Genomic DNA, 24,273 nt, shown 5'->3' with positions numbered 1-24,273 from the left:
GAGATCTATATACTTCTAATATTGCTAGAGATACATAACAAGAGTTCTTTTTATATCTGCTGCATTCCAAGATGTACATCTTTTACGATGCTGTGAATCAAGTTGAGAAGTCTTTCTATTGAACAATTGTTATACGCATAATTTTATTGTCGATAACTCGAATATGTACGCGCGACCTAAAGGATTGTATTAAATTAAGTACAAACACTGTTGGAGGTGCGTTTAGATATTCCTATAGAGAACACATTCCTTATCGATATGTGAAATGATTCTTCATATTGCTAGATTTACATGTACGAACTGTGCGCGTTTGCACGGTATATACTTAATATAAAACAAGAAAGAGTTATATTCTATTGGCCTTGAATGGCTCATAAAGATATTAGTAAATATTAAGTGTATCACACTTTCGATATTCTGTTGTTACGTGGACGTTCCTGCAGATTCTTTGATAATAAAGTTGCTCCATTTACGAAATCGCATTAACTTACTGTACCCTGTAAAACCCACCAAATTCTTCGTGTTGCGAAAGGGATGTATACTTCTTTTTACACCAAATGTGCATTTGTACACTGTCTTAATTTTATTGTATCAGTGGCTACAACAAGACGACGTGTTCAAGAAGGGTCAACAGTATTATTAAATATTTAGTGTATTTAGTCTTAATATACTTCAAACAATAAGATTATAATTTCATGTAGTTCATATTATACGTAATATATTAAAATATATATTTTAATGTTCTTCGCAGGTAATATAATATGTATATACAATCGCAGGTAAAAGTATTTACAAAGTAACTGCACCCTAAAGAATAATTGTCGCATCGAGATAATAGATCTAAATCGGAAAGAAAGGCGAAATGAGGACTTGCGGAAAATAAATTAAAGTCTTCTTAATATATAATAATTACTATAATTAACGGTAATAGTATAAATGAATAAAATTACTGGATTCTCTTCTCCCTTATATATTAGATGTAAAATAAAGTGTAATGTGTCTCTCGCGCGGCTATTATATATACATGTACTGATGTGCTGCACACACGCAATATATGTATATACATATATATGTGTATATATAATATATATGTATGTATATTGTATACACGCGCGCGTGCGTATATGTCCACCGGGCGTGAAAATATAATCTTTGAGGTAAACTGCTTAAAAAAAAAAAAAATTGTAAACAATAGTCTAATAGGTACCGACGTTAAGTTAAAATTAAGTAATGTAAATCACTCTGTGCTCAGAGTGACAATTACGGAGGTATATTCGTTCGACTAGAGCCGCCGTACAATACAATCAATACTTGCTACTGTGTATTTAACGCTACAGTCTGTCTGATAAATTATAAGGAATGTGTATACGCACGTGTGTATGCGTGTGTCAATATTTATAAACGGAGTGACCGAGTGTGGGTCTTGCACGAATTTCATTTATAGGCGCGATTTAAAAAGACGATTAAAAAACGTTCTCTTTGGCTGCCGCACATCGCAGGTATTCCTAAATTAAAATAAGCGAAAATAATGCGCAAGTATGGAGTAGCTGATAATTGTTAACGGAGGTCCACGACGACGATTATCGTGTCTCCGGTTCGTTCGGTAAATCATGACAATTGATGATCGATGAATGCGGTGATAAGTAGATTATGATCTATGATATAATTTGTCACTTTTCCGACGCGTTCGCGCACGCGGTAAGATACGAGGTACGCTAAGACGCGAGATGATGCTTATTGCTTTTGTAATTATGTACTATAAGGTAATGTTATCTTCGTGGACTTTGTACATATACGGGATGCGTCGCGTAAAGCCCTGCAGGCTGACCTCCTCTCGCGAGGGAGGGAAGCGGCCTGCGGCCGCTTGACGCGAGGCGCTCTCGTTGAAAAATTCGCGATTTGACTCTCCTGAACGGCGACTCTATAGTCAATTGTTCACGACGTAAAACTTATCACATCCACGAAATTATTCAAGAGCACTATGGTATGCATGTTACGGAGTGTTTGTCGTTTCAATTAAATTACTGATTGCTGTTGGCGTTTTCGTTCGCCGCTGCGGCTACCTCTTTATCTCTCTCTCTCTCTCTCTCTCTCTCTGTCTCTTTCTCTCTTTGTAATACGATATCCCGTTACGATACCGCGGATATGGAGTCGGGAATACAGCAGCAGAATTGTACATGCGATCGGAGCGGACATACGTTACAGCTAAGGGAAGTTATAGTACGTTACGCTACTTAAACGTAAGAAATGGGATGAGGACAGTAAGCGTAAACTCATTCTCTCACGAAACTCATACAACTGCCAGTTTATATCCGAGAGGCTTGCGTCCACGAGAAGTCCGGACTCTTCGAAGCATTATTCTGATATTTACAATCGAGAATTTCTTGGAGTTAGCAATAAAATTACTGCATTTCTTCTAAGTAAGATTATTATAAATTTAGAGGAACAAACGATTAATTTGTACGTTTAGGTTTAGATCTTTAGAGAGGACATACCCTTCATTTGGAAGTTCGAATTTAAATGGCTGGATCATAAATTATAGAAGGTATAATACTCGATCGCGATCCTATTCAAGTCCATCCAAGTGTGAAGATTTCTGTTCGAAAATTCAAAACTCGAGTTCCGACATCGTGGACGCGAGCCTTAACATGTAGGAAAATAAAATAACTCGAAAAGCATTGCATACTTTCTGCTGCTTATATGTCACACAATGCACACCTCTCCTAAAATTCCCTCCTCAATTCTCTTTTTGAGATGTCTGAATTCATTTTTTTGATATAATTAACAACTCTCTCTCTCTTAAAATTATTCTCCCAAGTGCTTTCATTGTACGCTGCAAATATACATACACAATATATATACTTTTGAAGCGCAGGAGTGTACAATAACGTGAAAATGTATCTTTCCGATGCAGAATATTAACAATACGTAATGAGTAATGACCAACTAAAGGAACAATCGGTTCAACGTCCTGCTCTTTCTCATTATTATACGGCAGCTTAGCTATCGTCAACGCTATAGAAGTGTGATTTTTCTAAAGTATACCATCAACAAATACAAAAGTACATGAAAAAGCATATGAACGTATATACCCTCAACAAATATGGAAATAATATAAAATGTAACAGGCATTACACATTATATATATATATGACAACAAATGCAAAAACAGATTAAATAAAATCGTAAGCCAGATGCGTCGAATGCATGCAAACGCATTGCAACAGGTAAGAATTGTTGCTGCACAAAAAAAAAAGAAAAAGAAAGAAAGAACTGTTTAAGAATATATAAATTCAATATTTGTATATGCGATTCTATATATATGAGATTCTCATAATTATATTTATAATATACATATAACAAGTTCCATGTATTCATGTGTGTAAATAAAACGATTCTTTCTATTTCGTAGAACTGTATCTGACCTGTGTAAACTATATAGAGCTATTGTAATGCGATTTGCAAAGTCCAGTAAACGGAATAAGTAAATCATGGTGCACAGTTAATCAACTAAAATGTCTCCCGTATTGGACCTAAAATATTGGCACTATAAACAGTGGGTATGTTCCCAAAATATCTCTCGAAATAAAACGAAGCTACTTTTGGAACAGTTTCAATATATTATATTTCTAACAGACCTCTGGTGATGGAAATGCGGTAATATTCTATGGAATGAAGATATGATAGTCTTTTTAATATATGCAGATCGAATTAATTCTAGCGTTAATTGTTTTCATACTGTGCTCATGGTGACTATGTTATTGCATGATCCAGTGTAATGTGTTCACCTAAAGTATATACTGAATGTAAAATGCAATAAATAACAATTAGTGGAGGTACAGTAATAACATTGACATTTCTACGTCTCACTCTAAACGATATAGCTTATTCTATCAGGTACTGCGTTGGGTTGTTTTCTGTCATGGTAACATGCACCAGTCTGGAATATGTGTCTTGTAAGATTCGTCACGAATGCTGCTTCTTTCTTTTTTTGTGTAATACACAGAACTGCTTTACCAGTTAACACGCTAAATATCGTAAATACAAAACGTTGACATTAATCGCATATCGATTACCTAATCGCCTTAAAAACGATATCAATCTTATGAACGGAAAGAAATCCGAGGAATATGTAAAATTCTTCTTACGTAACGCATTACGCAAAGTCTTTTCACGGAAACATTCTCCCCGACGAGGTTATCTGTTAATTATAAAAAATATCGTCTATTAATACAGCAGTCTTTGAGGTCTCTTACAGAAGTAAATAATTGTGAGAAAACAAGGTGGCCTGTTGCACGCCATTCATTTGAATCGCAATATTCTGAGCACTAGATTATCTTTCTGAATATTCCTTCCCATTCATAGGATTTCTCTTTTAAATTTAAAGTATGATATATCGATAGTCCACTTTAAACTAATACAAAACTTACATCAAATATTTTAAGAGCTACTCAACAAATTCTTCATTTGTCATGCACACTAGCTTCAAATGCAAAAAAAAATTTACTTTGATTCCTTGGAGAAATCAATTCTTTTTTCGTAAAAGTGATACTTTAATGACACACATGTGGTACGTTAAAATATAAAGAGAAAAATAGAAAAGAGAGGAAAAAAATAGAAAAAAAACCACGGGATAAAAAATTTTCTTAACATCTCTAAAAACGCGTAGCATCTGGTTAGAGCCTTTCCCTGTTTTCTTAATACTAAACGTTCTTCCTTTGTTTACAATTAAATATCAGTGGAAAACTTATTTTGGAATGATCAGTGTCTCTGCTCCATTTTAAGCAATCGCGTCAGCCCGAAAACTATTATCAGAATGAATCAGAACTTTATCAACTTTTTTAGGCCATACTGTGCCTGGATATTCAGCAATTTTGTGTCCCCAAACGCGAAGGAATGCACGTCCGCATGTCTTTTTTGCTGCATTCGAAGTGTGATATTTTATGGACATATTCACAATCAACAATTATTCTATCTTATGTACAGAGGCATCAGAAACTTGTTGTTTTTCATTTCAGAGCATTTCGCGCATCTCTCAATTTTCGGCACGTCAACAGTTTACTTAATTTATATACGTATATATGTATACAAAATTATTCGACACGTTTGAGGATCGAAGAGTGATAAATTAAACACTCTTGAAGCAACAGCCTATGTTCAAAAACGTTTCATTTCGCTTCTAAATAGTCTCAATCAGAAACTAAATAACGGAATAATTTCGCTAGCAGTATTCAATAGCGAATATCTTTTCACATAAAACTTTAATATCAAAAATCTTTAACTCTACCTATATATTAATTCTCTTAAAAAATACTTAACTTTCGTCCTCAAACGATTTGGAATCATTCGGTATACATACACGAGTCCGGCAAACACTTCAAATGTCCATCTACGCGATCGGTGCACTGTAATGCAATAAATTTTAGAATTGCGTTGCTTTCGCTGAGATGCTTATGCAGACGAGCTTTATTCTCCGCGCGATAAATGTATCTTGCTCGTATTTACAAAGTGACGACTAACGTCGTGATTTTTTTCCAAAACAGTATTATTTACATCGATTATGTGTCAGATAATACTCTTGCTTTGCGAGGCTGCTGCAATTTTGCATTGCTTTTGCTTTCTCGGGACTGGACATCATTATTTTCTTTTTTCCGCGCGTTGATTCGGAACGTGACTGCGATCGATGACGATCGTATCGATCGTAAGGAAGGAGGAAATAGGAGAATTCATGTACTCCTACCTGTTGTACCTTGATAACGCTGAGAAGCATTGAACACTTTAATAATGTATTGCCTAACGCACTTTCACCCATTTGGTCCGAGCGCCGGAACAGATGCACAGGTGGATTTCGGCGATGATGAAGTCTCACCGTCTGGACATCCTGAATTGTTATTTAAACTGCTAGCGCTACTGCCTAAAGTACAATTGACCATTGTGAGCTGCGTGCCTTCTAGATCTTGCTCCTCTTCCTCCTCCTGTTGATTATTCGAGGTAGAACTGCCCCTTCTTTTGTACTGCAATCATGAGAAATGGATAAATTATTTATTTATAGCGCATCTTCATTATCTTCTATGACAAAATATCAAAGCGTCCAACTATACCTGAGGATTCTCCATAATATGAACATCCTTCGAGCCTCCATTTATCTCCCACGGCGACAGTAAGGGTTCTTTCGCGCAAATTTCGAAAACCCCGTTAGACTGTGCGCCCTTTAAAACACACGTCATATATTATCTCTTGTTCATAAAAGTTCAATCTAATCAAATCTCCGTTTGATTACCTTCGCGTCCGAGTGCGGATTTGTCTCGATCGGTGACGATGGGCACAGCACTGCCAATTCAATTTCATTCGGGGCATCGGTGGCATTCGCTTGTTGACCCATGGAAGTGGAGGACTGCTCCGCGCAACATCCATTTCCGTTTCGCGATAGCACACATCTATTCGTAAGCTGAGCGTCGTTTCTCAATCGAGAATTCTCAAACTTCCTCCGACAATATATGCTGCACAGGCATATCATGATAAATCCGATGCTTATGCTCACTCCGAGGATCACACCTATTTTTTTAAAACGATAACGGTTAATGAAATGGTAAGCACAGTTAATTATCTGAATCTAAATCTGCCGTTTCCCTCACCAAGACTCTGATCGGGCTTGGAGTTCGTCTCATTGCCCGACGGGGCAGGTACTTTCGACGTTCCGTTACTACCGTTACGACTAGTACCACCGGTAACAACCATAATAGGGTCTGACGGTTTCCCATAGCCAGCTTTCGTCGCTGCCAGCACCACAACAAAATATTGTTTCCCCGGCGCTAAACCTGGTAGGTTCGTTGTCCTTTTGTTGCCGAGTACGGTCACGTTGTTCCATGTCGTCAAGTTCCACGTTGTCAAGTTCCATGTCACGTTTACGGTATATGCGACAATATAATTTTGTATAATGCCGTTTACGTTGCTCGGCTCCTCCCATGCAATTCGTACTTTCGTGGTGTTCTCCAGGAACCATTGTAACCCTTCGACTTTACCAGGAACTGTAACAATTCGTTTATTATAATATGTCCTATAAGAAGCCGACGTGCGTAGTGTTCTATTAAATAGTAACCATCTCACCATCTTCGTTTGTGTAGCATTCTATAGATTTGCTATAGAAGCTAGTCCGATTCGTACCGTGTCTAATGGATTTTACTTTAAACTCATATAAAGTAAAAGGCTTCAGATCGTCAACGCTTGTTTTTGTGTCATTTCTATAATATATATTTTACACAGATTTTTACAACTTTTGTCAGTGGATATTTTATACATTCAATTACGTTTATCTCAAAAAGATCGAGCCGTACTTACACGATAAAACATTTAGAATTGCTCGAATTTTGCACATGCACCGCATGATAACAAAACTCGAACGAATTTACGTCGTCCACATCAGACAATGTCCATGACACGTTAATGGACGTAGGCGAGACGGGAATAGCCTCCAATGCCATTGGCACAGTGTCTAAATTGCAAAATTATCACATATAATTGTCTGTTCTTCTATTCAGTGCGGATATAGTCTATGAAAATCTGACGAACTTACTAGGATCGGATTGTACGGTCTCTACGTGTTTCGTCAAGCAGCCTGTGGCTTCACCCGAGCTTACCATGCACAGACGCATAGTGTAAGAAACGTTCATATCTAGATAAAAATTGATTGCATTTGTAATTTATACAACATTCTATAACATTGTTGAAAAGTATCATTGTTTAACACGGAATACCTACCAAGATCGGTAAACAGGTATTCAGTAATATTCTGTGGTAAATGAATATTCTTTAACTTCTCGCCATTTTGATTTTCACAATAAATTTGCCAAGAATCGAACATTGATTCAATTTGATCACTTTGCTTGAAGTTGATCTTCCATTTCATCTAATAACGGAACAAAGTTTAGAGAGCAATTCGGAAAACCATAACAATTTTGCAATTCGATCGATGGATGATATACCAACCCTGATTATTGAGGCGTTTACAATTAATACTTGAATATCCACAACATTCCTTATAGTAAACTGATTGGATTGATTGAAAGATGGCATGGTTACAGTAACCCAATCCAATTGTGCTTCACTAATATTTGGCTCGCCCTGCTTTGTTCTTGCCAATACTCGAAGATCATATCGTGCTCCAGGTTCCAGGCCTGTATTCGTAAATACACGATTTTATTATCGCCCATGTACAGCTCAAAGAAAAAAAATAATGGATTAAAAATTATACCGGAAAGTATGTAATATTCATCGGAGGCAGGTAGATGATGTACCCATCTGGAGGATGAGCTCTGATGGAGTTTCCATAACAGTTTATATTCCACCACGTCGCCGCGAGACTCTTTTTTACTCAAAGGCTCCCACGATACATTTAGTTTTGTACTACTGATTATATCCACATTCATTTTTGGCGTGCCTTTAGGAACTAGAAATAAGATCGTTGTTTCGAGTTGGTTGTTCTTCTTTTGTTACGGGACAAAGTTAATAAAAAACAGATAAAAATACGTACCACTTGGAGCAGTGGAACACACAATGGTAGCTGATTGATCGCTAGCACCAAAATTATTCCACACTCGTACATAGAACGAGTAATTTGTAAATGGTTCGAGAAGTTTTGTTACTTCTACAGACGTAGAATTCCCTGGTTCTGGCGGTGAAACTTCCTCCTTTCCACCTTCTGTCATTAGGGATATATAATAAATGTATAAATATGGATAATTGAAATAAAAACCTCTTAGATTTGTTCTTATACTTATCCCAAAACATCATCCAACTCACCTACAGGACTATAATGGACGGTATAAGCTGTAATACTGGTATATGGTACAGACTTTGGCGGTTCCCACGAAATTAAGATTTTAACTGGTGAAATAGCGTGACACTTCAGAGAAGTGGGTGTAGCGGGACTGTTGCGCGATGTATTTACTTGGAGCCGGCCAGCGGCCCAAATTTCACCCGCTGCATTCACCGCCACACATTGGTATATGCCAGAGTCAGACGGCACTGTTGCTGATATTGCTAATTCTATTTTATTGTATTCCTTAACGTAAGTTGTTCTGCGACCTACATCAACATACAGAATGCACAATTAATTGTAAGAGCAAACGAAAATTGTCGAACGCGTCCTTCCTCGACAGATCATAAATTTGTCTCTAATATCGTTACCATTGATAGTAATATTCGATGAATCTTTCAGCCAATAAATTTGAGGTACGGGTAACCCTTGCGCCTGACACTCGAATCTCGCTGTTCTTCCATTTGGACAGATTTGGTTTGTCGGCGTTTTTATGAATGACGGTGGTATTAATATATCTACAGTTACATTCTGCAATAATATATGCGCAATGTGTATATATATATATATATATAAACGTTAATTTACTGCTAAATATCAATTACAATTTGTTGAGAGCAACCACTCACCTGTACTTCTAAGTCATTGGTGATAGAATTCTCTGAAGAACACAGGTAGACACCGGCATTGGAAACGTTCACGTTTGTTAATGACAATATACCAATGCCGGTGGTGGAATTAAGAAGGATGCGAGGTTTTGTAATATTATCTACGAACAAATGTGATCAAACATATTTAATTTTCTTGACTAACTAAATATGCGTATCCTGTCTTCCAATTTTTTACCTATATAACGAGGAATAAAGGACCATGTTACAAGTGACGGATAACCGGATGCAGCACATGCCAAATTAAGATTCGACCCATTAAGCAGCCAATGATTGTACGAAACCTGTGGAAACAAGGACGATGGCGTATGCGTTTTGTTACTCTCTATTCTCGCGATAACCGTTAATTTTGCTTCTTTGCTCCTTTTGGTCTTTCTTAGAAATTCATTAGTGACTATGCATCTGGAAAACAGTAATTTCCATTTAGTTTGCAATAGAAAATTTAACGATATTAAATTAATAGATTAAAAAATAAAAGATCACACTATACCTATATGAGCCAGCATCTGACAGTTTCGTTGCACTTATATACAGAACACCTGGTGGTACCACGGAATACTTTGATTCATTACGATAAGATAACAATGTTTCATTATGCTGCCACGTAATATTGGGTGGGAAAGGAACACTGTCAATCAAGCACGATAACCTTGCGACTTCGCCTTCTCGAACAGTAATATTTTCTGGAGTTTCTTTAAATACATGGGCAAGTTCTGTAACACGTGACACTCGTTAGAACAACGATAAATCTAATTTCTAAACTCGCGTCCGAAAGAAAGGGCCGTTGCCCTCATACATCATACATTTGCGAAGCATTTACCTGCTATTCGAATAACGGCGGGTGCTGACCGTATCGACCATCCTAAACTAGTACGCGTTCTACAACGATATTCATCTTTATTATGGTTTCTAGCGTTAACAATATTATTCCTTTCCTTTTCTTTGAACTTTTGCATTTGTAAATTTTGTTTCTGCACCTAACGCGTCAAAAATGTGTAAATATAATTTCTAAATATACATTACAATCTTAGAACGACAAATCCGAAAAAAAAGCGTCACACGAGCTCGTACCTTGTAAAAGTGAAGAGAGCCATTGGAAAGAAGAACACAGCGAGTAAGACCACACGAAGGTGCTGGTTCTCCATTGCGCAACCAAGTCACAGTCTCATTCGGACCAGCTATACAACTGAGCGTGATCCCCTTTTTTCCTAGGATCACATGGCCACTAGGTTGAATTTCCAGCGTTAATCCAGAGCCTTTAGTCAATCCAGCGTCAGAACCGTCTGGTTTGGACGCGTTCCTACCACTGATATTTCCTCCGATACCTTTAACACCTGCCGAAACCAGGCAGTTTGCACATTACGACACCTTTATAGGATATAAATATCACATTTTGGGAATCTTATCCGACAACGTCGATATGCAAATACGTAATCTTTTCCGTGAGATTTAATATCTAGAACCTTTTAAACTTTGCAGCGACGACCGATCAGAGATTACATCACTGACAATTATTGATCCCACGACAAAATCTTTATCAACTCTTTGAGCAATCGAACGTACATTTACATAGCACCTTAGCTGACTTATCATCATAATATAAAGGTACATCTTGAATTTTGTGCCAAGATAGTAGATATTGCCATTTAATTTACACATCCGACCTTGATATCCTTGCATATTATTTAATCATTCATTTGTTGGAAATTGTTCTTTATTTTATTATAGCTTGGAAACGAGAGTTACAAATATCATTAAAACTGCTCAACGAGGCAAGAATGTACTTGAATTAGGAATGCGAGAGATACTTGAGGCGTGTGCTCGAAAAAAAACACGAGTCTCCGCGACGTTCGCCATGCAAAACGCGTATCGCGCGAAAACAGTATCGGGTTTCTCTGCGATAACGCTAGCTGCGCGTCTCGCTCTTTCTCCATCCCAGAGGGGGGGGGATAATTAACGGCAATTCATGCACCTCGAAGGTATACGAGGAACCGTCTCGAGAACGTCGACGATGCTCTGGGCCCATGTGCGTCATAATAAACCAGTGACATCGTCGCGTCGCCCGGAACTCGAGGGACGGCTCGGGGGATACCGGGGCCGTTTGAGGTGTCCCGCGCGAGGAACGTCGTTTCCCCGGAGGGGAAAAAAAAAAAAGGAAGACCGTAAACACGGAAGAAACGGAGCACGCACCTGCGGCGCAAGCTGGCTTCAGCACTTCCGTGATCAAGACGCTCAGCAAGAGTACTCGCGCCGCCATATATCCACGCTCATCGGCAACCGCGTACCGCGTACCGGTGCGTGCGTGCGTGCGTGTGTTTGTTGCGTGTATGTACGCGCGCACGGTAGGGTGTGTATTCGTGTGTACACGTGCACGTGTATGTGTGTATGTGTGTGTGTGTGTGTTACGTGTGTTGTTTCACTGGTAGAGGAGCACGGCCGTGGTGCGCCGTCGTCGATTCTTCGTCGTCGTCTTCTTCGACTTCCTCGTCGTCGTCGTCGTCGTCGCCGGCGCCGCTGTCGCGTTGCTGGCGCGCAAATTTCGTCGCCGCATGTTTGACATCGTCGGCCTCGTCGGAGCCGAGGAGGGATAGAGAGAAAGATATCTCGCTGCGCCGCCGGGCCGGCTGTTCCGTTCGCCGAGCTGCCGGAGCGCCCTTTCCTCCCTCCGCCCCCGCCCCACCTCACCGCACCGCACCGCGCTGCTACGCCGCTTATTCGCGTGGTGTGCCGTGTGTGTATTGCGCGTTCACATCGTCAACCGGCGCGCGGCGCGTGTTCGGCGTGTTAACCGATCGGAGAGAGAGAGAGAGAGGGAGGGAGAGGATACGCGAGCGAATCGACGCGGCGAGAAACGAGAAACCGCCGCGCACCCGGCTCGGATCGCGGGATCGCGCGACTCCGAGCACCGTCGAGCACCGTCGCGGGGATGCGCCGGGAGACCGTGCCCGCACCACCGCCTTCGCCGGCGTAAGAATTCGTCGTAGCGCGTCCCGTCGTTTATTCGACACGCGACACCCTCGACACCCTCGTTCCTGCGCTTGCCATCTTCCCTCGGCGTTTACCGCCGCCTAGCAGCGCGCGAAGGAACCTCGAAGCGGCAAAGACAGGGTGACCGACGCGACGGGACGCGCGCGGAGAGGCTTGGTCGGTATTGCATTTCGTTGCGGAGAATGCTATCTAAAACCATTTGACGGTCACGAAAATTTTATCGCGAAGTCATCTATTTTATCGACGAGATCTACCTCGTACACCTTTGTTCAATTAACGTCAATCTACCAATTTTAGATTTAACTTTAATCTCTCGGTTTTTAACTTACTTTTTATCTTTTTCCAGTCCAGCTTCTAAGAGTCAAAAAATGTTAATCTGCATTGGTAGAATGGATATAGCATGTTAAATTCGATCGTAATTAATTGTTGTACAAGAAATGTCGCGATTTAAGAGAGAAGCGCAACGATGAAAACGCATTATATTAGTCACGAAAAGAAGTAAAAATCTCACTGACGTTCTTCGGAATGCAAATAAAATGAAAACACGCGCTCTTTTGAAAAACAGTATGCAATTTGCTATACTATTTTTCTTTATAAAAACAATCAAACGTTTTCTCCTTAGATTATAATTTATCTTATCGTTCCGTATATATTAAGAACGTGAAAATGAAATCATTGAAAGATAAGTGTTTCACAAAATACTTCCTATATTTTATATACGTCAAAAAATATTGGAATAAAATATATGAAACGTCTCGCAACCTATTCAACCTCTACTCTCGTGTCTTTTCAGTCAAATAAGATAATCGAATCAGCAAGTACAAGAACTTTTTCTTGCACTCGAGTCAGTTAGATAAAAATGTTTCCGGCCTGCGGATAAAATCATTTTCCATAAACGCCCCGAGTTGCGTACTTATATATATACATATATTTTTCTACGATATAGTAATCGCATGCGAGAGAAATCGCGCGATCGCAATGTACTCAGCTACATATATACATGCACACCTCGGGGCCGTTTTGTATCTATACGGGAATCACGGCACAAAGTAGAGTGCGTGTCGTACGAATGTCGATGAGAACGACGGCGACGAGACGACCGATCGATCGAGGAATCGGCACTGGAACCGGTTTTTACTGTCTTACTCGACAATTTTCCGAGCGCGCCGTCGCCCATGACCCTGGCACCGGCTTTCTCTCGCGGGGAAAAGTTTCCCGCCGGTACCGGAGGGGTTGGTCCCGGCCATCAATCGCGATGACGGGGGGATCCCGTCGAGAAGCGGAACCCGCGCGAAAAAAAGCCCCGCAAAAGACCAGACGATGATGACTCGAGAGAGAAGAATCGAATTTAAATCTTCGTCTCTCCGATTCGTTCCAATTCGTCCATTCTTCCCCCATTAATTCCCGTCCCGCTTCTCGCGAGCCGGTCGAAAGTAGCAGCCCGGTGAACCCTCGTCCATTGTTATATCTATCTCTCTATCTCTCTCTCTTTTTTATCAGGTTCTAAGCTAAACCGACGTGTAGAACGGCGGTCGCGGCTTCTCGATGCAAATGATGATAATCATGTCGAGAAGTGTATCGTGAGGAGTGTAAACAACCATTGTTCCCCTCGTTCTCGTTTGGAGAAAACGCAGTTGACCGTTATTTCGCAGTCAGCCGTAATGACATGTCCGGCTCAATCCGCCTCTGTGCCTCCGGCGCATTCGCGAGCGCGGAAGCTTGCACGAAATAGAAACCGTTGATTTCCGTCGTCGTCGTCGTCGTCGTCGTCGAGTTCCCGCAGTCATATGTACCGCATTGCAGTCATCGCCGTCATTGTCGACATTATTGTCGTCTCGCGCGCGCGCGCGCGCGTATAAGGGAAAGTCGCCCGTCCCCTATATACGCGCCCCCCCCCTCACCCCCCGTTCGGTTCAGAGATTATCATGCTAGTAGGACGTTCTCCGATGACGTTTCGCTCCTGGCGAAATTGATTAACGCAACTTGTCAAGCTCATTGTCGATGTAGCACGATCGTGAAGCCAATTCGCGCCTTTCCACACGGCAGGCAAATTGATCGAATATATTATCTATTCGAGCGAGATGATCAAACGCGTTAGATCGTTTATTATTCCCTCGAGTCTCTTCGCGGCGCAACGGCGCTTTCATGGACTGTGAAATTGTACTATAATGACTCTCGCATCGATCATCCTTCAAGAAAATTACACGGTCAACGCGTGAAACTTATGATCGCCGGCAACAAAGTTGAAATGTTCACCGTTTGTACGAAAACGATGATAAATCTTCTACATTAGGGAACCCCAATCCCCCAATCTTTTTATTTATCGAGAGATATTTTTTGCCAATTTTTATTATTGAATATGCGCGACGCGAGAAATTGTGTGACGCAAAGTTAATGCAAAAAATTTATTTACTTCAACAAATATTAAATTAAAAGAAAATTGATTTTTGTGAGGAAGAAGGAATAGGAGACGGTATAATCTGCAAGATATCTTTATTAAAAATTTTTTTTATATCGTAACGTCGACATTTCTTAGCAAACCGGATAAAACGGCGGTCGGAAGTTGGAGACCGTAGGTTGAGGAACTGAGGATATCTATTTTACTTAATGGAGCAGGATTTTTGTTTTTATCGTATCTCTTTTGCAAAAATTGTTATCAAACGAAATTTAGCTTCCTCGCCTTTTGCGACGTCCGTAAGGGAGAAAGTGAATTTTGAAAGAAATCGATGGAAAACCGCCGCTCTATTGATATTTAGCTATTACCGGATTTAAGCGCGACATATGCATGACGTACGTGAAAATGTGATAATTATCGACGAACCTGTCGCGCCGCGGATAAGACATCCCCGACAATGTCAGTTTCACCTTTCTTCATCTTCCGTTTTATGCGCGTATGTGAAAGGTGCCCGCGAGGTATAATATCGTAATCCTCGCGATTAGATTCGCATGTGGTACATGGTACATACATCCTGTGCACTAGTAAAGCGCTGATTTCCAGTTAGTCGACCCATTAGAGTGAATCTTGTCTCTCGCATTTAATATGTATAAAACTCGCTCACGCAGAGCACGGAGAGCGAAGCGAAAAATTGCATCTCGTCGATTACGGGAAACGTTATTCTCATACTACTCGAGAGTATTGTTTATATTTCAAGCGACGCAAGCGCATTCGTATTGTTTCCTCTTATTCTCTCTTCCTCACAAAAATCAATTTTTTCTTTTATCGCAACATGCCGAACATGCGTCGAAGTGGATTAATTTTTTTACATTAATTGTGCGTGGAGGATAAATTTTTTGCGTCGCGCATATTCAACAATAAAGATCGGCATAATATCTTTTAGGATTCTCATCTCGGAGATAGCTTGTAAATCTTTATCGATTATCGTAGTGTTTCCACTTTCGCTGGAAAACACAAGACACGCCAGTCGGCCACTGGGGTCGACTGACTGGGGCATGCAGATTGAATCATGTAGAATAATTGAAAAAAAAATAAAGGGGGGAGTTTCCGGCATATTTTATCAGTTTCTATTATCGAAAGCGAGCGGTGCCATATGAAAACATATATATTAAATTACTTCGATGTACATTGCGAGAGAAATATTTATGTGATTTCTCGTCTCCGACGTTTACGATTTACTGCATGTAGTCGTGGCAAAAAGACAGGTCTTAAATAGATATAAAAGATCGTCGGCGTATAAATGTAAGATCCGCACTACATCAGCTCGTAGGAAAGATTAAATAGATGTAAAAGTTATCTCGGTATAGTTCATTAGAAAGTAAAGTAGTGATACATTTATTGTTACCCTTATTATGGACAAATATGTTTCTCACCGTTTGCTTTGAAATTCTTCAATTTCCTACATAGCAGGCTGACGTTATTTATCGTCGTGTAAAAGTGATCCAAAAACATGTGACAAATTCGAAAGGGACCTTCCAGTGGTTAAACAAAAGAATTTTAAAAGCAAACTTATTATTTGGGAATAATTTGGGAAACCTTTCGAATTGGTTCGAACCTCTCCTCTCTCAGAGAAGGAAAAGTTAAAATGTCTCGATATAAATAAAGCGACGAGAAAAAGTTAAAATTACTCGATATAAATAAATAATGAGAAAAATTCGCGCACAACGGCGATAGAAATTAAAATTCTATTCTTCTTACTTTCTTTCTGATAAGAAAATGTTTTTACACCTATTTACATTCACAAACGCTATTCAACAATTCGTAATGATGCGTACAATGTAATGTGTCACACGCAGGGAGGCAACGCCTCCCAGAGACTATTATAGCCGCGAGAAGGCAATTGTGACAATGCGGCGACACATGCTTCTCGAGAGACGTAAAGTCGGCGACAGCCTGATGAACCACGGCCGAGGGAAAAATGAAAAGCATGAGCGCGTGGAGAGAAAGAGGGTAAGAGCGCAGCTATAAAGCGATCCAGTTTCGTCGAAATTCTCCAGTTTGTCAGTTATACGTATATCGCAGATATCACTGCGAATCGTAGCGAAGCGACCGATCTTCCAGTTGATGCTGCAGCATGAAGACCGGGCTGGTGTTGCAAGTAAATGACCGACCAGTTATAGATATATCTATAAACGGCCGTATAGATCTCGTAAATTTTGAATCTTGGTCGACAGTTCTTCGTTGCGCGGAGGAAGTGCTTCGACAACTTGTGCTCTCTGTGACCTGCTAATCCTGCTGATAAATAATTTAGTATAATTCAACGCGCGCGAGTCAAGTTAGTCGGCATATGTGTTGCTCGAGGTCGCCGATAATAATTTAATATGCGTGAACGAGAGAATAAAATTTAGAAAAAAGAAAAATCGAAAGGGAAAGTACAAAATATATTAATCATTGTGGTAATTTGCAGTTGGCGCTGCCCATGATGCTAGTAATCGGACCCTCGGAAGAATTTTTTTTAGACTAGTGAGTGCGTTTTTCATTATTTTTTTCAGTACCGAGGCTATTAAGACTCGAAAAGAGTAATTTGGTCTTATACAGAATGTTCCAAATCAATCTGAACTCCTTGTGAACTTTTATCTTGAGTTATTTTTTATTCGACCGAAAGGTCGATGCAATTTTTTTCACAATTTTTTAGATCCTTCGGTAATCAAATTCTAAGCTGAGTTAAAGTAGACTCGCGATTGTGTCTGAGTAATAAACTTTTATCACCCTAGCCCCGCTCCGAAGCGGCTCAATTTTTAAAAAGCCTTCTTGATACCTTTATAAAGATGAAAATCGAATCTCTCTCTCGATTGGGTCGATGACAAGCGTGTCATTTTATATCTACTTTTCACTTTTACGTCTTTCATCATTTATTAACACCTCTTACGTTGCAGCCCTAAGAAAGCACTGAAGGAATTCTTTCAATCTCTGAAGGAGAAGAAGACCAAGATGAATCACGTGCAGCATTATTATCACGTACACTATCTTCCAATGCCGGCGATGCCTTTTCATCCATTAGCATGGACGAGAGCTCCGGATAAATACTATCTCGACGAACTTTACAGGTACATTCCAGTTTTTCGAGTAAAAAGAATTAAACTCGTTTCGCGACTCGAGATTGCACCTGATAAAAAAAACTAATCTGGATAGAAACAATAAGTCACATCGCGCTCGAGGGAAAGTGATACTCCAAGTTCAGTTATTAGTTATCGTATCTCGAGCACGCGCGAGAAAACTCATAATCTCGCGCCGCCGAGATCGATCCTTCAGCTCTATTTGCAAATGTTATATTAATATCACGCATGACTGGCGCTACCCATGAGTGTTCTTTTTATTTTCCAGCGACACTCTCGCGTCGTTCGGCTGGTCGGACCTCCGCTACAAATACGCGTCCGATCCCTCGCTAATCTTTTCGTCGGGCTTTCAACACCTGTCCGAGCCGGATCCATGGGATGACCTCTGGAGCGACGAGATTCTAGGTGAGTTCGGATAATTCCGCGCGACGGAAAAATCAATCGTTCGTTCGTCGACCGGAACGAGTAAGAGGCGGAGCTGGGCGATCTCGAGCGATTAAAAATAGCGATCTTTTTCTTTCGCAGACACCGACGACGCTTACGACACGATCGATCGTAACTCCAGGGGAATACTGATGCGGATCCCCATCAACCGGCAGCTCATGTTCCATTTGCCGTTGAAGAAATCGCGACAGAGAAGGTCGGAGACGGTGACGACTTAAGGCTACGCTGAAACTAACTATAATTGTGATTAAAATTGGTCACCGAATGCTACATCAAATCATTCGTTTAGCTTTAGTTTAGCTAATTGAAAGCTTACGATTATATAGTCTCTCCAAGCGCTTAGTCCGATACAAGTTTCACTTAGATGGCTTGTTATTTATTGCGCGCGTAACAGACATCCCGAGATGTTTCTTAACATCTGTATTCTGTTGGATCACATCTAGATCTCGCTCGCCTAAAGCGGCGCAAAATAAATGTGAAATAATCACGCGTTTAGAATTCCGACGTGAAGCTTTGGGTCATCCGCGAGTACCAGCTGCGGAAGTTGTTTACACAATTTAGCCGCGCCCGCGTGAAATTTTGGGGCGCACGGACGACGTCGCCGAGTCGTTTTCAGCAACGATTCGGGCAGTAATTCACGCAGTTCCGGTACGACCGAGGTGGCCCGCATTTTCCTTCGTTCGATGCGGGTTCTTTGCCGCACCTCGTAATCTTCCTGCAGCCTCGACGCGAGCCGCGTCATGTATCCGCGATCTGTCAATCGCACTACGTGACTTCCCATCAGCGACGTCAGTCGCGATCTCACGGGTGTATAACTGATCCTGTGTCGATTAATTAAGAGGTTACTCTCGAGCAAGCCGGCCGACGAGGCTTCAACCCACCCGTATCTTACGCAGTCCGTTTCCCACCACGCCGGAGGCGCGTCGTACAGGTCCACAGCCGACGAGAACATATCTCCCTATATATATAAATTGTAATCTATTTTAGGAGTAAATTCTTTTGACGCGAAATTTTTCGTAACCTGATAACTCTATTAAAAGATGTTCTTTTGCAACTCGAGCGTTTTTTGTCTCACATCCCCTGTGATATCGTTAAAGTCTACTTTACACGATCCATTCTCGTCGGAATTCCGAATCGGAATATAATTCATCTGTTTGTAATTTCACGTGCCACGATTATGAGAAACATTTGGAGAATCAGAATAAAAAATATATACATATACACATATATGAAATTATGTAATGTATAAAAATTATAGAATTCTATCCTGAAATCTAGCGCGAGTTGTAGATCGTCTAAAATGAGCTTTAGATATTTGAGAGATTTCGTAGTTATACGTAAGATTAATTATTAAAACTTAAACTTTATTACTAACTTAATAATATCTACAATTTGGGAGAGAAATCCTTTCTGTTTAATCGAGCGTAAATAATACCCGATGGCTTATCCATAGGCAGATAAACTTCCTTGTTCTGTCCTTGTATGACTTTGGAGAACTTGCTGAAATCCAGATCGAAGTAATGCTTGTTCGGCATTTGCATCTCGATGCTACGAATCTGCAAATATTTCATTCCCGCGTAGTGTACACGTAATAGGTAAGATAAAATAATTTAATATTAAATTATTTTCCAAATATTTAATTATTTAATTTATTAATTTACTATATTAAATTATATCAAGATATCTTTTTGGCAAAAAAAATTAAAATAGTAGACTGTTGTTTTGTAAGAGCCCCCGCACAATGAAAAATATAAGGAACAAGGAGCAGACATTAGCGATTAGGACTGAGGAATCAGGAATAAAGCTGGTGTAGCATTGTACACGGCTTCTGATAGGTAAAAAAATTTATTGCCCGTGTTATTTCCTATTTCTGTTGTCTGTGTTTTTCATTGCATGTGCATCCAGTTTTATTCCTGATTACTTATTAGTTCTAATCGCTAATATATGTTCCTCGTTCCTTATATTTTTCATTGTGCGGGGGCCTTAATAATTACACGTTATTATACTAACTTGCTTGACTTTATTAAGTATGCACTTTTCTGTGAGATAAAGCGTATTCTGCACACTGGGCGAATAGATTCCCGTGTCCGGTGGACCCGCGAAATTTTGCATAATGCATTCCTTTACCATGTCCCACACGCGGTCGAAATCCACCCCGGTCGCGGTGGAGAAGTCCCAGATCGCCGTTACGACGGTGCTGAAAATACGATCGTTCATGTCCGGCAACGTCCTGTACTCATCCTGAATGAAATCCGTAAACGAGCTTTGCGTGGTTTTCAATACTCGCAGCTCCTTTAATCCACCGCGTATTCGTGGTGATTCTAGAACCGAGTTAAATTCCAAAATAAAAATTAACGGGCTATTTTTTTCTGTTCGTTCAAATAACTTCAATCTTTCTGATGTTGTAATAAGCTTTATGAAATTTTCTTATCAAAATAGAACGCCAAATATATGCTTCCGGCAAATATGTATATTAAAATGTATTGCGTTAGCATATATTTGAATATCGCGAGAAGTAATATTTTAAGTGAAAGAGATATCAGAAAGATAAAAAAACTCATAAATATTTTACGCGTAATCCTACTTGTTTACTTTCTTGCAAGAGCGATATAAAAAGGTCACGCGCCAGCCGGGAATGGAAAGTTAACTCTACTAATTATAGTAAATTTACTTGAAATCTGAAATAGATTTTATGATTATCTCATTGTCAAAATGTATTTTCTATTTTTGATCTAATCAACGCGAGCTATACATTTTCAACGTGTCGTCTTTCCACTTTCCGAATCAATCTCGGCGAGCTACGTGACACAGAATCGCGCGCGAGCAATCATCTCTTTCTCGAGCCGTACCGTTTCTGAGCTGACTGACTTGGCAGAATCTCGTCGCGGTGGGGCACATAATGAAGGCGTGATTGTGCGGCCGGTTGCCAACCTGGTACCTCGCCCACGGGTACTCCTCGACGTTGATACTGACTTCCGCCACTTGCTCGTACATGTAGAGGAAATGCGAGCAGAGGAGAAGCGCGAACGCCTCGGGCGAGTGGATGCCGTGTTTCTTCGCCATCAGGTACACCGTGTTCTTCTGGCTATCCGTCGCGATGATGTCCCGATTGTCACCCTCGAGATAATCCCTCTGAGAGCTCAGGCGCAGATGCGTGTCGACCTCGTACTCGCGAATCTCGTGTCGCAACTCGTCGCTCCGACGCACATACAACAACTTGACATTGTTCTTGCCGTAACCGCAAGCGCCTAATTCGTACTCGCCCCTAAACGCGAATTCCCTCTAAATTTATTTGCCATTTAGATTTTTTCATTCGTTCACAAGTCTTCTACCCTTCCGACTTATTCATACACAGAGAAAATATTATATAAGATGCTTCATATTTCTTTTCACATTTTTGTTGTTGTAACGTGGAACGTAATGTTGTAAGAATTTGAATTGTAATATTGACAATGAACTATTGATTTTAGCTGATCACGTTGGTAAAAATTACGATGCGCATTGTGAAAAGTTGTAGGTATTTTAAACCACGTTACGGGGACAATTTATATATAACGATACTTATTGTTAAGCCCATTTTAGACGTACTATAATTCGCGTCAGATTTCGAGACAGAATTGCATTTATAAATTTTACACGCTGTGTATTTTGATACATATGCTCGCATCTTAATATTTATAACACATATGTGTGTATTCCTGATTCTCTAACTGTTTTTTTCGCATAAGGCATATAAATAGAATTCTGTCTTGTATTCTGACACAAATTATTAGGTCGTCTAAAGCGGGTTTTAAATTTAAAGCGTAATCGGTATATTTTCCGTCGCGTCTAAACTTATCGTATTGATATCGTAATTATACTCCCCGCGAACAAAATAAAACGTAACAATTTGTACAAAAGCAAAACTGAGCGCTGAATTTTTGATCGACAAATTTTACATTAAAAATTCGAATTATCCTCTCGCCAGGATAATGGAAATCCTGTTATAATTCTTACTGCAATACTTTCTTTGTCATATATTCGTCACTTTCATCGCTCACGCTTCGTTCGCTTATATTTAACTAATGAGGCGTCCGGAGAAGAACGATGGAAAGAACTACCTTATAGGTACCTTTTTTCATTTTCGCTGATATTCACGCGTACATTCCTCGCGCTACGCGACGATTCCCCGTCTCTCATCGGTCTACTGAACGAATACTTATCGTCGCTCGGCATGTGGGAAAGCTGTTCCTTGAACGTGGACATATCTCTCCTGGAGCAAGATTACTTTGGAGCAAGACTATCGGCGTTGTACTACGTGCCGTACGACAGCGTTAATCGATATATATGAACGAATAAATATCGCGTCCGAAAATCACACGTCCTCTCCCTCGCGCTTTTCAACTCAACTCTGTCGGTCCCATCTTATACGCATCGAAAACTTCTCTATCTAGACCCGATTGACCCGATGATCTTGTTATGACATCGTCGACGGCGAAGGGGGGCGAGTTTATCATATTGCGAACCAGACACATCTTATTGTTAATCAGTAGCCAGCTATTTTTTTGCGTCAAATATTTTTAAGTTACTTAAGATTTGTTCGCAGTTAAAAATCACTGCTATGTTACCGAATAATAACTGCTCTTGATTGATAAATAAGAAATGCGAGATGTCTCGTCACGCAATGCGTTAACATTAACATCCGTAACGCCGTTGATAATCTCGGCGAGAAGGTCGAGAGGAAACTATAAAAAAAAACTGCAGCAATTTTTTGTCGTAGTCGATCCGAGTTTCGTCGCCGTTCCGAGAAGCGTCGGTCATCTCCAATCGTGTCCTACTCCAGTTACGTGGAAACCATATTGGGAAATATGTCGATATCCGTGTGCAAAATCCGCTTCTCCCAAAAATTGACGTCAAATCGATAGGATCGTCGCAATACGTAAATAATGGATTATCAGCATGCGCAGTTCGGATGAGATATATCTGCATAAATGGATTAGCATATATTAGTATTCGCCGATGATATTTATTCTTCGCGGTGGCTACGACCACCGTTGAGATTTATTTTTCTTTTCGCTAGATATGCTACTTATTTTTCTTGTATTTATCTTTCTTCCCGAGAATTATGAGATAACGAGGGTCGAACGAATACTTATTATTAAATCAATATTATTTTCTATGCTCATACAGTAGTAAATATTTAATAGATCATTAAGTGTGTATTTGGAGAATAATAAACAAATAATATTATCGTGACAGTTGCTATGTTGTTTGTTTCAACGCTAGTCGCACAAAATTTTTCTCAACAAAATTAATTTAGAACGACTTCGATCGAACTTCGATTAACTTAATTGCGGTGATTGTTAATAATTCAACTAAGGTAGAATCATTAAAGCAACATTTCTAACTATCGATTCGTTATCCCTAATCCAATTTTTTCTTCCACGTGTTAAATAACAAAAAATTAAAAAGTGAATATGTTAAATAACAATAAAAATTAATTTCTATCAATCACCGTTTCTCCGCATGAAGTTATGCGCATTGGAAGCGTACTTGAGAGGTCTGCATGAGTTGATCGTGTCTAGTGTCCGCGCATCATGAAACACTGTTGGTTAAAAAAGTTCGAAATTGTTTATTCGATAATTAAAATTCAATACTGCGCAAGTTATTTTGAGAGCAAAAATGCTATTTTGTTTTAGCGTAGCGAGATTGAACTTACGTAGTACAGCGCCGAGCCTCTCCCTCTCTTCCAGCTTCCAGTCGTTCCAGTCGAACGACTCTATAATAGCCAATCGCTGGAGAAGGAAAATGCAGGGAGACACGTTCGACGTGTATGTGTATAAGCGCAATTCTCTGCTCGGCTCGGCT

At 40.1% G+C, this 24,273-nt stretch overlaps 4 protein-coding genes across 8 annotated transcripts; 1 reads left to right on the top strand and 3 right to left on the bottom strand.

Annotated features, from left to right (window-relative positions):
* Positions 1-616: 616 nt before the first annotated feature.
* LOC143903975 (protogenin) lies at positions 617-11,806 on the bottom strand. The gene is made up of 19 exons (XM_077418120.1): positions 11,674-11,806; positions 10,555-10,817; positions 10,304-10,460; positions 9,974-10,196; positions 9,662-9,885; positions 9,445-9,584; positions 9,187-9,346; positions 8,800-9,084; positions 8,531-8,698; positions 8,252-8,446; positions 7,987-8,174; positions 7,759-7,906; positions 7,574-7,672; positions 7,339-7,492; positions 7,108-7,241; positions 6,636-7,028; positions 6,281-6,555; positions 6,102-6,209; positions 617-6,014 (listed from the first exon to the last, which is right to left on the bottom strand). The coding sequence occupies exons 1-19, from the start codon at positions 11,738-11,740 to the stop codon at positions 5,805-5,807; spliced, it is 3,591 nt and encodes a 1,196-aa protein (XP_077274246.1). The 5' UTR covers positions 11,741-11,806; the 3' UTR covers positions 617-5,804.
* Positions 11,350-18,879, top strand: LOC143903985 (uncharacterized). Of its 5 annotated transcripts, none has more exons than XM_077418141.1 (5): positions 11,350-11,777; positions 17,334-17,389; positions 17,803-17,973; positions 18,251-18,387; positions 18,508-18,879. In XM_077418141.1, exons 2-5 carry the CDS (start codon positions 17,346-17,348, stop codon positions 18,642-18,644), a joined length of 489 nt encoding a protein of 162 aa, XP_077274267.1. In that variant the 5' UTR covers positions 11,350-11,777; positions 17,334-17,345; the 3' UTR covers positions 18,645-18,879. The 5 variants fall into 5 exon arrangements, with proteins under 5 accessions (XP_077274267.1, XP_077274265.1, XP_077274264.1 ...); XM_077418139.1 differs by having other exon boundaries at positions 11,680-11,808; XM_077418138.1 differs by having other exon boundaries at positions 11,691-11,825.
* LOC143903986 (uncharacterized) lies at positions 14,948-19,378 on the bottom strand. Its single transcript, XM_077418142.1, has one exon. It carries the CDS (start codon positions 19,376-19,378, stop codon positions 18,911-18,913), a length of 468 nt encoding a protein of 155 aa, XP_077274268.1. The 3' UTR covers positions 14,948-18,910.
* Positions 19,379-19,769: 391 nt separating this feature from the next.
* Positions 19,770-24,273, bottom strand: LOC143903981 (uricase-like). The gene is made up of 6 exons (XM_077418132.1): positions 24,125-24,273; positions 23,921-24,010; positions 22,538-23,388; positions 21,276-21,691; positions 20,437-20,747; positions 19,770-19,982 (listed from the first exon to the last, which is right to left on the bottom strand). The coding sequence occupies exons 3-6, from the start codon at positions 22,669-22,671 to the stop codon at positions 19,812-19,814; spliced, it is 1,032 nt and encodes a 343-aa protein (XP_077274258.1). The 5' UTR covers positions 22,672-23,388; positions 23,921-24,010; positions 24,125-24,273; the 3' UTR covers positions 19,770-19,811.

The sequence above is a fragment of the Temnothorax americanus genome, unplaced genomic scaffold (assembly GCF_048541705.1).
Source record: "Temnothorax americanus isolate GAGA-0224 unplaced genomic scaffold, ASM4854170v1 Scaffold5, whole genome shotgun sequence".
NCBI classification, from domain to species: domain Eukaryota; kingdom Metazoa; phylum Arthropoda; class Insecta; order Hymenoptera; family Formicidae; genus Temnothorax; species Temnothorax americanus.
This window is presented reverse-complemented; position numbering and strand designations above follow the sequence as displayed.